Source organism: Acomys russatus, chromosome 19 (assembly GCF_903995435.1).
Source record: "Acomys russatus chromosome 19, mAcoRus1.1, whole genome shotgun sequence".
Taxonomy (NCBI): domain Eukaryota; kingdom Metazoa; phylum Chordata; class Mammalia; order Rodentia; family Muridae; genus Acomys; species Acomys russatus.
Genome location: NC_067155.1, coordinates 65,434,054 through 65,447,870, shown reverse-complemented (window position 1 = coordinate 65,447,870; position 13,817 = coordinate 65,434,054). Strand labels below are relative to the sequence as shown.

Below are 13,817 nucleotides of genomic sequence, written 5' to 3'. Positions count from 1 at the left end.
AGCGCTTTGGCTGCATGCACGTCTGTGCACCACATGTGTGCTTCATGCCTGCAGAGCCTGGAAGAGGGCGTCAGATCTCCTTTGCTATGTGTGTGTGTGTGCTGGGGATCGAGCCTGTGTTTTCTGGAAAGAACTGTCAGTGCTTCTAACCACTGAGCTATCTCTCCAGCCTGGACACCTGATCAATCCCCTGAGCAGATGAATCCACTGCCATCGTACACTGGGCCTGGAGCCTGTCTACTGTGCTCACAGCACCCTCCCCTCCCTGACCTCTGACCTGTCTACAAGGAAGTGGCCATACCTTTTCCTGGGCTAGGGTTCAGGAAGAAATGAAGCTGGGCATGGTGGTATTTGCCTTTAATCCCAGCCCTCGGGAGAATGAGGTAAGTAGATCTCTGTGAGTTCTAGGCCAGCCTAGTCTACCTAGTGAGCTCCGGCCTAGGATAGTTCTAGCATTCATCCGTATCTCTGTTTCCCTGACTGGATGTGGTGTGACCAGCTGCCTCCCATGCCTGCTGCCATGACTTCCGCTCTGTGAGAGATTGCACCTTCAGATGCTGAGTCAAGACAAACCCTCCCTCAAGTTCCTCTGACCGGGCATTTTGTTATAGGTAGCAACAGGAGAAAAGTAATCGGCACAGCGAGTGTGGGACAGAACCTGTGGAGTCTGCTCCCCTCATACAGGACTCTCCCCTCATCCGTAGGTGCCCTGTGGCAGCTCTATCGTCCGCTCTTCGTCTGTTGGCATCTCTCGGCTGGCTATATTCTGAGCGGTCCCAGTGGGCAGGCCCTCCTTGGGGGCCACACGAGATGAAGTCCAGGAAAGAGTTATCATATTTGGTTCCAACTGTTCGCCTGGTAGCTGTATGTTCTGGAATTGCCATTGCTACTGTCCCCATGCCTGCATGGGAACATGCCTCCCGTCAGTCATGGTTGTGGTGTGGGCAAACTGAGTGGAGACTCCTCTCTCTTCACGGCCTACAAGAGCTGAGCTAGTGACTCAACTTGTGTGTGTGACTCGGCAGGGGTTGGGCCGCGGAGAGGTTTTCGGTGCAGAATTGTGGGAGATGTCTGAGGCCAAGCACCTCATGGTGCCCCATTTCCCTGAAGGATGACCCCAGTGTCTCTTCAGGTGTGCACCCTGAGCTCCCACTGCCCTCTCTTCGCTCAGCCTGCGCCCAGACGCTGACTCCATGTGCAACCGGCACTGTGGCCCACAGAGACTCGGGGACCCTGCATTGCTGAGGCAGGGAAGAGGACACTGGGGAACACGTGCACTCTCAGACATTATGTCCCAAACAGGGCTCTCTGCTCCCCAACATGTCCGACGACCCCAGGCTGCACTCAACACTAAGCACCCAGTATCTCTCCCAAAGCCAACTAACCCAGATTTGTTGGCCCTTCACACGAGTCTCCTCTTGCTCCCTCCTGGGTTCTGTGTGCTCACACTGCCAACGGAATTCAGCCAAATACTGACTCAGAACTGCTGCTGGGTATTCACAGGAGCCATATCCACACCACTTTCTATAAACATATAATGAAATGTTTTTGATTTTTTTTTATTTGAGCATCAGTGGCTAATAAATTTGATTCTGGAGCCAAGTTGTCTGGGCTTAAATCCAGACCAAGACTTCCGCTGCCAGCGTGACCTTGGGTTGGGATACACTTTCCTTGGAGCCTCAGTTTTCTCCGTTGGGAAATGAAGCTATACCCATTTCCAACTTCCTCGAGTTGTTAAAGATACGCAGTCAGTAGCCATCTCAGCGCAGAACAGTGCCTATACCCAACGCAGTGTGTGAGTGAGTTCTGTTCTGTGATTCAAAGGCTGCCCCTGGTGTGTTAGCCACAGAGCAACATGTTATACCAATGAGGGACACAGCGATGGCAGTTTATGGGAGCAGGCCGGTGTCTGTGGGCCACTCCACTGTCTCTGAGAGGTGCGTCAGGCTCCATCTTGGTAGGCATGGGCACGGACTCTATGGTGAGAGACTGAGGGGCGCGGCCTCAGTCCCTGTGCCTGGGGCAGTCCTGAATCCCAGAAACACTTTTTCTTTTTCTTTTTTGGGGTTTTGAGAAAGGGTTTTTCTGAATGGCTCTGGCTGTCCTGGAACTTGCTCTGTGGACCAGGCTGGCCTCAAACTCATGATATTCCTGCCTCTGCCTCCTTTGACAAGTCCTACCAATGTGAGCCTCCACAGCCAGCCACATTTTCTGTGAAAGGAAGGAAGGAAGGACTTAGGCAGAGAAGAAACAGTGTGACTTTCAGTCCTCTACTTCCACCAAGAAGTAGAATGTCTCTAAGCTACCCAGGGTGTGCTGGCCTGTGGAAAGTCAGTGTGGTGTCTGTAAGCTACACAGGGCGTGCTGGCCTGTGGAAAGTCAGTGTGGTGTCTGTAAGCTACACAGGGCGTGCTGGCCTGTGGAAAGTCAGTGTGGTGTCTCTAAGCTACACAGGGCACGCTGGCCTGTGGAAAGTCAGTGTGGTGTCTCTAAGCTACACAGGGCACGCTGGCCTGTGGAAAGTCAGTGTGGTGTCTGTAAGCTACACAGGGCACGCTGGCCTGTGGAAAGTCAGTGTGGTGTCTGTAAGCTACACAGGGCGTGCTGGCCTGTGGAAAGTCAGTGTGGTGTCTGTAAGCTACACAGGGCACGCTGGCCTGTGGAAAGTCAGTGCGGAGGAGAAAGCCTGAGCTAGGAGCCAAAGCCTCTACCCACTCCCCAGAATGTGAACAGACACAACATGGACACACACACATGCCTACACAGAAACTGCACACACATGAACACACAGGTGCATACAAATACACACATTGCACACACATGCATAATCATAAGGACCCAGCACATGCACACAGTAGCGACACGTCACGCACTGCTCAGGTGCACTATGAAGACAGACCACATACACGCACATATGTGTTCCTAGACGCATATCAGAGACACTTTGTGCATGTGCACATTCACACACAAAGGAGACTCGTGAGCACAGAAACGTGTGCACACAAACACAAGTCCCTATACCGGAATACACATGCATACCCATGCACAAGCAGTTGCATATGCAGACACATGGGCACGTGTACATACAGTGGACACATAAACATGCATGCGCACACATGGGTATATGCACACCCATCAGATACTTGCATGTACACACACATGCAGAACCCAAGAGCTGCAAAGTCCCAGAGACCTTGTCTGTCTTTCTTTTCTTTCTTTATTTTTGAGACAGGGTTTCTCTGTGTAGCCTTGACTGTCTTGGACTCGCTTTGTAGACCAGGCTGGCCTGGAACTCACAGCGATCCGCCTGCCTCTGCCTCCCGAGTGCTGGGATTAAAGGCGTGCGCCACCACACCCGGCCGACCTTGTCTTTCTATGTGAAAGGCCCACCACAAAGTAAGCTCCCAATAAGTGTGCCATCATTTATTCTTTCTGTAAATATTTGCTAAGCACCAGCTGCGTGTCAGAAGTCATTTCAGGCACTGTAAGATACAGCAGTCCACAAGCCATGCCGTGTGACTTCTGTCATCACTCCTCTGATTACAGCGGCGTCGTCTACAGCTGCCTGTTTGGGGTTAAAAAATTAGAGACGGAGAGGCAGGTGTTGTTTGTTGTTGTTTTCGGCTGAGCGTGCAGCTGAGCTCTGAGGACTTGGGCAAATTCCGTCATTTGTTTGGCCTGATGCTGCAATAGGGTTGCTCACTCTCCAGCTTACTCTTACTCTCCTTTCTGATCCCTCGTCCCAGAGGAAGGCGACCAATCAGATCAGGTTTGGCCAGGCGCGGTGGGCAGGCATATCGAGGTGGCTCTGAGTCACTCCTGTGCGCACAAAGGCACCTACCTCACCACACCCCGGGCGGGCGTGCGCCCACAGCCCAGCCCTGACCAGCGTTTCCTAAGGCTCCGTGTCCACAGGGGTCAAGTGTGGGTTTTATCCACTAAGATAAGCCCGGGCGTGGAAGGAGGTCCGAGGATCTGCGTGGCGCGGCGCCTTGGGCCTCGCTCCACGCGGGCCTATCCTGGCCAGGGGTGGAGCGCGGGATCGGTTTGGGGCGGCGGGCGGGGCAGCGGGCGCCGCGTGCATGTTGATGAGCGCAGGCCGCGTCACTGCGCACCGGCGCCGTGGTTTGGGGCGCGCAGGAGAGGGGCGCGCAGGAGCGGGGCGCGCAGGAGCGAGCGGGACGCGGCAGCCAAGGCCTCGCGCCGCCTCCTGGCTCTGGAAGCTCCCGGCGGGGGCGCCCTGCTGACTATGCGGGCGGCGCCCTGTGTCTGCAGCCCCGGACGGTTTCTGCGCGCTGGAGAAGGGCGGGTCGCGGCGGCCTGGCGCGTGGAGCTCGCGCGGCGGTGCTGAAGGAACAGCTCCCGCCCTTGCCCGGCCCATGGTCCCCACCGCGGCCGGCCGCTCCCAGGCTCCTGCGGCCCCGGGGCCCCGGGGATGCCCGGCGGGTGAGGCGGCCCCGTCCGAGCCGCGTTCATGGCGGTGGCCAGGAAGATCAAAACTTTGCTGACCGTCAACATCCTGGTGTTCGTGGGCATCATCCTCTTCTCGGTGTACTGCCGCCTGCAGGACCGTTCTGAGGCGCTGGTGCAGGTCGTGCGAGGCGCTGACCGCCGGATGCGCAATCGGCTCTCCAAGGCGAGTGCTCTGGCGGACCGAGAGGCCATCCTGCAGCGCCTGGACCATCTGGAGGAGGTGGTCTACAACCAGCTGAATGGTGAGCCGCGCGATGGAGGGGAAGGCAGGGTCCCGTGTCAAGACATTACTGTGTCCAGGAGTGGCTGCCCACACCCATGATATCTGTCAGGGTCCTGGGTGAAAGCTGCTTTGGGTCCTGCAGAGAGGGAATAAGAGAGGTAGTGGGAATGCTGGGAGGCCTTCGTTGGCAGATGACAGCGATAGGGTGACTGCACCATCCACTCATCCTGGGAACACTTGAGAACTGTTCCCTGCCTTCCCCCACAATGCCTCCAAACTTACTCCCCAAGAGAACTCAAAACTTCTCCAGGAAGAGCCTTTCAGGAGCTGCCTGGAGGGCAGTGAGGGGTGCAGGCAATGCCTAGGTCCACAGTGAGGTGCTTCCAGGCAGCGCCTAGGTTCACAGCCAGGAACCAGGGGTACCTTACAGAGTGAAGGTGGAGGTAACACCCAGGTCCACAGGAAGGACCCAGAGAACCTTTCTGCTCACTCCTCTCTCCCTGGAGGTACAGAGGAGGGAGGGACTGTTGCCCCTGTAAAGCGGCTGATCCCATCTTTCTCACTGAAGGGCGCAGAGGGTGGCCTGTCTATTAAAGTTGTGACCTCTGACCTGGATAGCCACCTTTCAAGAATGCTCAGGTCTCCCACAGAGAGTTCTGTTGTGGGAGAAGTGTAAAACGCCACTGGTGCTGTGTGCACAGTTCGATTCAAGTGTCTGGCAGGGATGGGGTAGGGGCCAAGTGTTCACACGGACCGAGGTCACAGTGCCTGGGGATGCCTGATGCATGAAAGTGTCTGCTTCTGGTAGGCTCTTTGCTTTTCTTTGAGGAGAGGGGTGCTCAACAGAGGCAGTTGGGAATAGAACATCTACATTTTGGGAGCGGGGTGGATGCACCTTCTCTGTCCCCAAGGACACCTCTGTTGGGTTCCAGGAAGGAGACAGTTGGTGCAAGCTTGCAGCACCAGCAGGCTTCCTGTTCTGTGTGCCTCCCCCGGCAAACTTCTTTCTGCAAGTACTAGGAACTGGCTCCAGTGGGCAGTGGCTAGGCTGGGTGGGCATTTTCTGCAGGGCTCAGGTCGTAGGTCGGCTCCTTGCTGTGTAGAGGTCATCTGGGGTCTCCCGGGAGAACTGGGCTCCAGGCACACCTCTGAGCACAGCCTGGAGGGGCCAGGTGCCATCTGGGGATGTAGGCGGCACATGCATCCTCAGATAACAAAACCCTAACGTCCTGGGGGCTTCCTCGCCACCTGCAGAGCTTCTGGAACCCACGGCAGTCCTGCCCGGCTCCGTGGCTTCTCTGTCAGCCATTCAGCTGAAGGGACAGAGGAAGAAAGTTGAGTTGGAAGCAGTGGCTTGGCCACGCCGCCAGCATGATTCATCTTCTGGAAGACGCTGGGTCCCGTAATAGCACGGATCTTTATTGAAGTGTATTTGCCAGGGTGTTATGGTCTGTTTTATGGGGCGAACCGGAGAGTTATATAAAAACATTGGCACCATTCGCACTTGTGTAATACCGTGCTGGCCAGCCGGCCTCATGAGCTGTTCCCTTCCCTAGCTCCCCAAGGACAAGAGGGGCCAGTGTTTGGTGGAAGAAAGAGCTGGGACCTGGGGTCGACTTTCTTGACATTGACGTGGACAGAATGAAGTTCTTCCCTCTAGCCTCTCTCCTCCCTGTTCCCCTGCTCCTGCCAGCTTCTCTCTCCACCCTGCTCCTCCGTCCCTCACTAAACCCCTTCCCTTTTTTTCTCCCTGCCTCTTCCACTTCCCTTCTCCGTGCTGAGACAGCCTCACCTTCCTCTCTAATTCCCACACTTAGTAGAGTCTAAGCTAAGTTGTCACTCAACATTTGTCCTAGGAAATAAACAAAGCATTGGTCTCAGGTGGGCTCCTTTGGGGAGAGTGTGGGGTTTGAGTGAAGTCACTTGAGATACCTTGTGACCCCACTCCGGGCTTGGCTCGAGGCCTCTGAGTGCAGGCATGGAGGAAAGCCACGAGAGCTTCCTGGAGGAGGAGGCTGCTCTTCCTGACACAGCTTGCTCTGTTTTAGATCCTAGAGATGTGGGTTCAACCGCCGGAGGTCTCTATCTGATGCTTACCTCAACGCTAAGAGGGAGCAATTGCTTACATCTGCGGGGCCTGGACTCCTCTTTGAACTCTCTCCCAGCTGGGGAGATAAGAAAAGGAGTCTCTTTCTTTGAGGCAAGAGGCACAGGAGGGTACTCTGATGTGGGCAGACGGCCACTCTCCTCATGGCATGTCTGTTGACCCTGGCACAGCACCCCACTGTGGTGTGGGTTCATGGGGCTGGAGAAAGCATTTTGTGGGGAAGGGCGCCTGGCCCCTCTTACATGTGCTTGAGAAGTGCTTCTAAATTCAGCGCTCAAGGCAAGAGAAAAATGTTTATGGGGAAAACTCATCCTCTGACTACCTTAAATTGCACATAAAGCCTGGTGCCCACGGCTGTGCGAGCGGCTGGCTGGGCTCTCAGGAGCAGTAAATTTGAAACCCTCCAAGCTTGGTGCCGCCTCCAGTCCGATGCTGGGAATTCAACCCTTTCCCCTAGCAATGGGGGCAGGGTGGGTTGGGGGGGGGAGTATTGGGGCTTTTGTATGTGCTGGGTTTGCCGCCTCTGAGTCTGCGTGAAGCCTCAGCAGAGCGGAGGCAAAGCCTTCTGCTGCTCAAAGCTTTGTGTGGTGGAGGGGACCACTTGGCCCATGGTCTCACACCCTGGGGGGCAGGGCGGCCAGGCCTTGCCCTGAATTCAGAGGTGGTCCCCTCTTCTCCCATGTACCTGGTGACCTGAGGAGGAAAAAGGCACGACAGGCACAGTAGGGCTGCTGGCTGCTCTTGAAGGGTCGTTTCTAAAATCAGAGCACATGCTCCTGTTAATCCCCTTCAGTTTGTGCTGCCCCAGCCCATGTGCGCTCATCATACCTTCCAGTGGAAACTTTCAAAGCTGTAGTTGGTCTTCTGGTTGGGGCAGGAAAACGAGGAGCCAGGAAGTGAGGTGGCTCTCCAGGGTTGTATTAGGAAGCTGGTGGTGGCAGCCGCTAGAAGAACAAGCAGGGTCCGACATCATCACGAGTTCAAGTTAAGTACAAAAGGGAACCAGAAGATTTTGTTGTTGTTGTTGTTGTTGTTGTTGTTTTTATTTCTTTTTTTGAGACAGGGTCTCTCTCTGTAGCCTTGGCTATCCTGAACTCATTTTGTAGACCAGGCTGGCCTCGAACTCACAGCAATCCGCCTGCCTCTGCCTCCCAAGTGCTGGGATTAAAGGTGTGGGCCACCACGCCTGGCCTGAGAACCAGAAGAGCTTTTTATTTTTTATTTATTTTGGATTTTCGAGACAGGGTTTCTCTGTGTATCCTTGGCTGTCCTGGACCTGCTTTGTAGACCAGGCTGGCCTCTAACTCACAGTGATCCACCTGCCTCTGCCTCCCGAGTGCTAGGATTAAAGGCGTGGGCCACCACGCCCGGCCTGGGTCTGTCTATTATGTAGCCCTGGTTGTTTCATCTCTCCCTAGTGTATAGACCAGGCTGGCCTTAAACTCACAGAGATCCACCTACCTACCTCTGCCTTGGGCACTGGGATCCAAGGCATGCGGCGGTGTCTCATGGCTGAGAATAAGCTTATTTTAGGGCACTGCATTCCACGGCCATGCTTTGTGGCAGAAACGCTGAATGAAAGTGTTGTGGGAGGTCACACACTGTTGCACAGCTGTCAAGATTCAAAGGAGGCAGCTCGGGTGAAGGGGGTGTATAGGGTGTGAGGTGCGCCCTGCTGTGGGAGCTATGCAGAACGCGCCGTGAGCTCATGCTGCGATCCCGGGCTACTCAGGCCTTGCCTGTTTCCTGCCAAGAAGTGTGCCCTTGCAGCCCAAGCCTCCCAGTGTGCACGGCTTGAGAAGCTGGTTAAGAGCCCTCATCTAGGGTTAAGATGGACGGGCTAGAGGCAGTTGGCAAAGGACTTGAGTTCTGAGTCACCTTCCTGGCAGCCAAGCACCAGTCCTCACAGCCATCTTGTGTTGGGAGCTGGAGCAGAGGCCAGGGTGTGGGGGAGTAAGGAGGTCAAGCAATGGTGTGGTTTTTCCTTGAAACCACCAGCTTCAGAGAAGTGAGGACTGAGCCTAAGGCAAAGTGTCGGACTTAGGGACGGCTTGATGCTATGGCTGGGGAATGTGACAGCTCCCCATCTGTTGCTGTGCTAGGCATGACAGGACATGCCCCAGATCTCTAGCCTACCAACGGCCATTTGTTCCGAGTGCAGGTAGAACACAGGCTTAGTTCAGTGAGCGTACCTCACATCACGGGTGTCCTCACAAGGGGCAGCCATCTTTTATTTACTTCTGTTATGCAGATGACCAAGCACAGGGTGTCAGGCAGTTGGAGGAGGGTGTGGGCCTGGGGACTGCCGCCTTTGAGCCTCTGGTGATCTGAGAGTACTAGCTTCCAGAACAGGGCCCCTTTGGAGCGTCCCTGCACACTGGAGAAACACGGACGCTTTGCCTGCAGGGAATATGGCTGTGGCAGGAGGGTTCTTATCCTCCTGCATGTTTTATTTCTCAAAGCGGCGTACTGCTGGCTACAGGCGGCCTCCTCAGCCCAAACCCACTGATCTTTACCCTTCTCAGAGCATGGGTCATGTGTGGCCCGCCCAAGGGGCAAGAGCGATGGCAGCTGGGAAAATAGCCGCAATTTACTGTATTGTCTGGCTTCCACCCACCCTTCCACCTTTTACAGCTTGCCTACTACTGACAAATAACTACAAAAAGTGACAAAACAGCCACTGTCCCGCTGGAGCATGGCCCTGGCTCCCAGCTGGGCAGGTTCAGAGTGTGTGATGGCTGCCGTTCTGTCTCCGCTGTCTGCCGCACGCTGGCGCACAGCTCTTGGAGCAGCTGCAGTTCTCGTTTCTTCAGCTGGAGGCCATTTGGCTCTGCCTTGTTCCTCCCAGGTGGGCTGTAGTCTTCTGGGCACCTGTCTTCATCACAGGTCCTGATGACACTTGTGTGGGGACCTGTGAGGAGCCTCCGTGTGACACGGAGGTGAAGCACATTGCCGTGGGCTTTCCCTGTGAGCAGTGGACCTGGCCTGGCTGGATCAGGGGGTGGGGAGCTGACTGTAGGGAAGAACTCACAGGTGGCGGCCCCAGCCTTGGGGTATGCTGGCGTGCATGGGTCGATTATGTTTACAATCTGACTTAACAGCATATTTCTGTCTGTTACCGGCGCACTACAGAATTGTAAAAGACAGTTTATCATTCACTGGATGGAAACTAGATAGAATAAAGTCTATGGATGTCTTTACTGTGTCTGCCTCCACAGACATGCGGTGAGGGCTGGAATGGTTAAGGATGCTGACGGCCCTTCCAGAGGGTCAGAGTTTAAGCCACGTTTGGTGGCACATGCCTTTAATCCCAGCACTTGGGAGGCAGAGGCAGGCGGATCGCTGTGAGTTCAAGGCCAGCCTGGTCTACAAAGCAAGTCTAGGACAGCCAAGGCTACACAGAGAAACCCTGTTTCAACAACAAAACAAAACAAAACTTTTTCAGAAGGATAGGCTTGCTTTGCACATCACTTCAGATGTTTTTCGGAGGGAGACGCTGTTGTAGTGTAGCACAGGGCACAGTGGTCATCAGTACCTTCCCAAGCTGTCTGCTGCCTCCTCCTCCTCCATGGCGCATCCCAGGATTGGTTGGTGGCTCTTGTTCTGTAGCCCTTGCTGGCCGAGCAAACAGATCCCTGTTCTACGGATGCTCACACCAGTGAAGGACCAGGCAGCCTCTGAAGATATCTAAGAGGAATATATGAGCTCTTATTCCAGGCGGGGGCCCTGTAAGCCCACCCTGTACTGGCAGGGGCCTGGTGATGCCCAACACGGTGCTGAAAAATCTCCATTCACTCAAAATATAGCAGGCGCCGCCAGCCAGCAGCAACTCCTCTCGCGCACCTCTGTAGCCAAACAGAGTGACCTCCCCAGAAGCACAGGGTGGGTACAGAGCCTGGGTAAAGTATTGTCAGCAGGGATGATGCTGTGAAGGGAGTGAGTGACAGAGCAAGCAGGCAGCTGAGGGACTGGAGATGCCACTTGACACGAGTTGAACTAAGTCCTCCAAAATTCACATCCCCCAAAACCTTAGAATGTGGCCTTATATGGACAGAAGGACCTTTGCAGACATTGAAGACGGGATTGTGCTGTCTGGGGTGAGCCTAAATCTAATGACATCTGTCTCCACGAGAAGAGGAAAACAGAGGCCGGAGAGATGGCTCAGCAGTTCGGAGCACTTGCTGCTCTTTCAGGGGACTGGGGTTTGGTTCCCAGTGCCTACAGGTGGCTCTCAGCTGTCTGTAATTCCAGCTCTGGGGGCTCTGATTCCCTCATCAGGCCTCTGTGGTCACCTATACGCGCATGTGCACTTGCAGTGATAAATAGAAATCTTTGAAAAAAAAAAGAGGAAGAAGACACAGGACATGGCTTTTAAGGTCAGAGGCAGAGACAGAGCCGTGTGGCCACAAGGCAAAGGATTCTGGAATCTGCCAGGAGTGGAGAAAGGCACAGTGCCTTCCTTAGAACTCCCATGGGGCCAGCTGTGGTGACATACACCTTTAATCCCAGCACTCGGGAGGCAGAGGCAAGTGGATCTCTGTGAGTTTAAGGCCAGCCTGGTCTACAAAGTGAGTCCAGGATAGTCAAGGCTACACGGAGAAACCTTGTCTTTTTTAATTTTGTTTTGTTTTGTTTTTCGAGACAGGGTTTCTCTGTGTAGCCTTGACTGTCCTGGACTTGCTTTGTAGAACCAGGCTGGTCTCGGACTCACAGCAATTCGCCTGCCTCTGCCTCCCCAGTGCTGGGATTAAAGGCATGTGCCACCACGCCCTGCTCCCTGTCTTGAAAAGCCAAAAAAGAAAAAAAGAAAGAAAAAGAACTCCCATGGGGACAGGACTGTCCGTAGATGCAAATGCCCTCCTGCAGCCTTCTTAACGTTGCGGCCCTTTAATACAGTTTCTCATGCTGTGATGACCCCCAACCATAAAATTATTTTTTTGTTGCTACTTTCATAACTGTAATTTTGCTACTGTTATGAATTATGATGTAAATACTTTTGGAGATGGAGGTTTTCCAAAGGGGTCGTGACCCACAGATTGAGAACTGCTGCCCTATGGTGTGGTGAGGGCCCTAGTGAGTAGTGAGGGGAGGGCCAAAGTGCTGTATAAAGTGTCCTCAAGGAGGCAGGCCAGAGCCCATGTTGGTCTCCTCAGTGGCTTGTTAGATCAGCAGGTATCAGCTGCGTCCCTTGGCTTCTGGGAGGTTCTCAGGGAGAGGGATGGCAAAGGAAGTGCTCTGAGGAATGCCTGGTTTGTTTTTTGTTTTGTTTGTTTTTCCTCAATCATTTTGTTTGGTATGTGAGTGAGTGGGTGCATGAGAGAGGACTTTGGATTCCCAGAGCTGGAGTCAAAGGTGTTTGTGAGCCACCCGATGTACTAGGAACTGAACCTGGGTCCCCTGAAAGGGCAGAAGGTGCCCTGAGCTATTGAGCCCTTTCTTCAGCCCTGACGGCTGGACTTCGGTGTGGATGTTGCCCCAGCCTTGAAAGGCATTCATGATTTCTCTTGGATGTGTCAGACCAGATGAGCGTGACCTGGCCAATGATGCTTCTGTTGACTAGTAGAGGGGGAAAGAGCAAGGTTCCTAGGCAACCCAAGAGCTGGCATGTCCCTCTGGTCACTCGGGAGGGTGTTTATCTGGTGGTCCACACCAGCCAGGGCTTCGAAACTCAGCGCCCCAGGCACAGGGCCCAGCCGCTTTGTCCCAGGTGTCCAATGTGTCCAGTTTATTGGTTTATGGATTGTGAGATGTTGAACACTGTCCCTGATCCCACCATCTGCCAGAGGAAGGCCCCTCACAGCTGCGACTCCAGCTATGTCCCCAGGGAAGCCCTGCCTGGTTGAGCTCCCCTGTGTTCATTAAGAGTGGCCACTGGCCAGCTCTGCCTTTCCCTGTGGACGCCGTCTGCCTCTCTGAGCTCCAATTTCTTCCCTCGTGTAGTGGATGTGGGAGCCTCGTAGGGACTGAAGGAGTTATTGTAGGCAGGAGCCTTACCACATGTTTTGTAGGGAAGGAACTCTGTGGCATATGCACCCCTCACCAGTGTGGGCAATGCCTCCTTGCCGCTGCCATCTCCAACCTCCCAGGCAGAGCCAACAACAGCACTGTCTACCCTGTGGTGGCAGTTTCCAGACCTGGCTCCCCAGTGACCTCCAAGAGGCCACCTCTCTCTCTCTCTCTCTCTCTCTCTCTCTCTCTCTCTCACTTTGTGTGTGACTGGCTGTCATTGCTGTATTTTTTTCATTTTCTATTCACTAGTATACACACACACACACACACACACACACACACACACACACACACACACATATATATATATATATATTTTTTTTTTTGACAAATGATGCGGGTTGTCTTTCACTGGCAGCAACACATTGTCTGAGAGACAGTGACCAGGAAGTGGGGACCATGAATGGAGTGTATCTAGATTTTGAGTGTTTGCTGCTCTAGAGGAGGAGGGACCTGGGAGAGTAGGAGTGGACTGGTCTCATGCAATAGCCACTATTCAGGGCCTCAGGCAGTTAATACTCTGAGGGCTAAGGGGAGTCACGTGACCAAAGTGTACAACCACAAGGGCACGCCACATGTGGCTGAAACGTGTTTTTCCACAGAGGCAGAGAAGCAAGTAACAATAGCCAGTTGTGATAAATAGTGTGACGTAAACTCACACCTGCTGCACCTGGGAAGGGAACTAAAATATAATCGTGGTTTTGAATATGCTACACATTCGGCCGGTGCTTTTGTCAGGTGTGTGGGACACAGCACACTGTGCTCCTCGCCACGTGATGATGGAGCCCATGAGGTCACTGGTGGGGGCCACGGAGGCCCTGAAGGCATGCAGAGTTGTGTGGTAGGGGCACCTGACATCCCTCTGTGAGCTCTTCCCGGAGGTCCGTAGCATCAGTTCTGGGACCTAGTGTTGCCCCCGAGGCAGCTCATCCCCAGGACAGATGGCAGGGAGGGCTGCTCTGTCCATGTGCTGATGTTTATGAGAACGCAGGCCTGAGGGAGCAA

General features: G+C 54.2%; 1 protein-coding gene across 1 annotated transcript in view; it reads left to right on the top strand.

Annotated features, from left to right (window-relative positions):
* The first annotated feature begins 4,165 nt into the window (after positions 1 to 4,165).
* Galnt9 (polypeptide N-acetylgalactosaminyltransferase 9) overlaps positions 4,166 to 13,817 on the top strand; it is a 68,600-nt gene continuing 58,948 nt past the window's right edge. Inside the window, exon 1 of the mRNA XM_051161751.1 lies at positions 4,166 to 4,715. Within this exon, the coding sequence (XP_051017708.1) occupies positions 4,475 to 4,715 (241 nt within the window). The 5' untranslated portion in view covers positions 4,166 to 4,474. The remainder of the gene's footprint in view (positions 4,716 to 13,817) is intronic.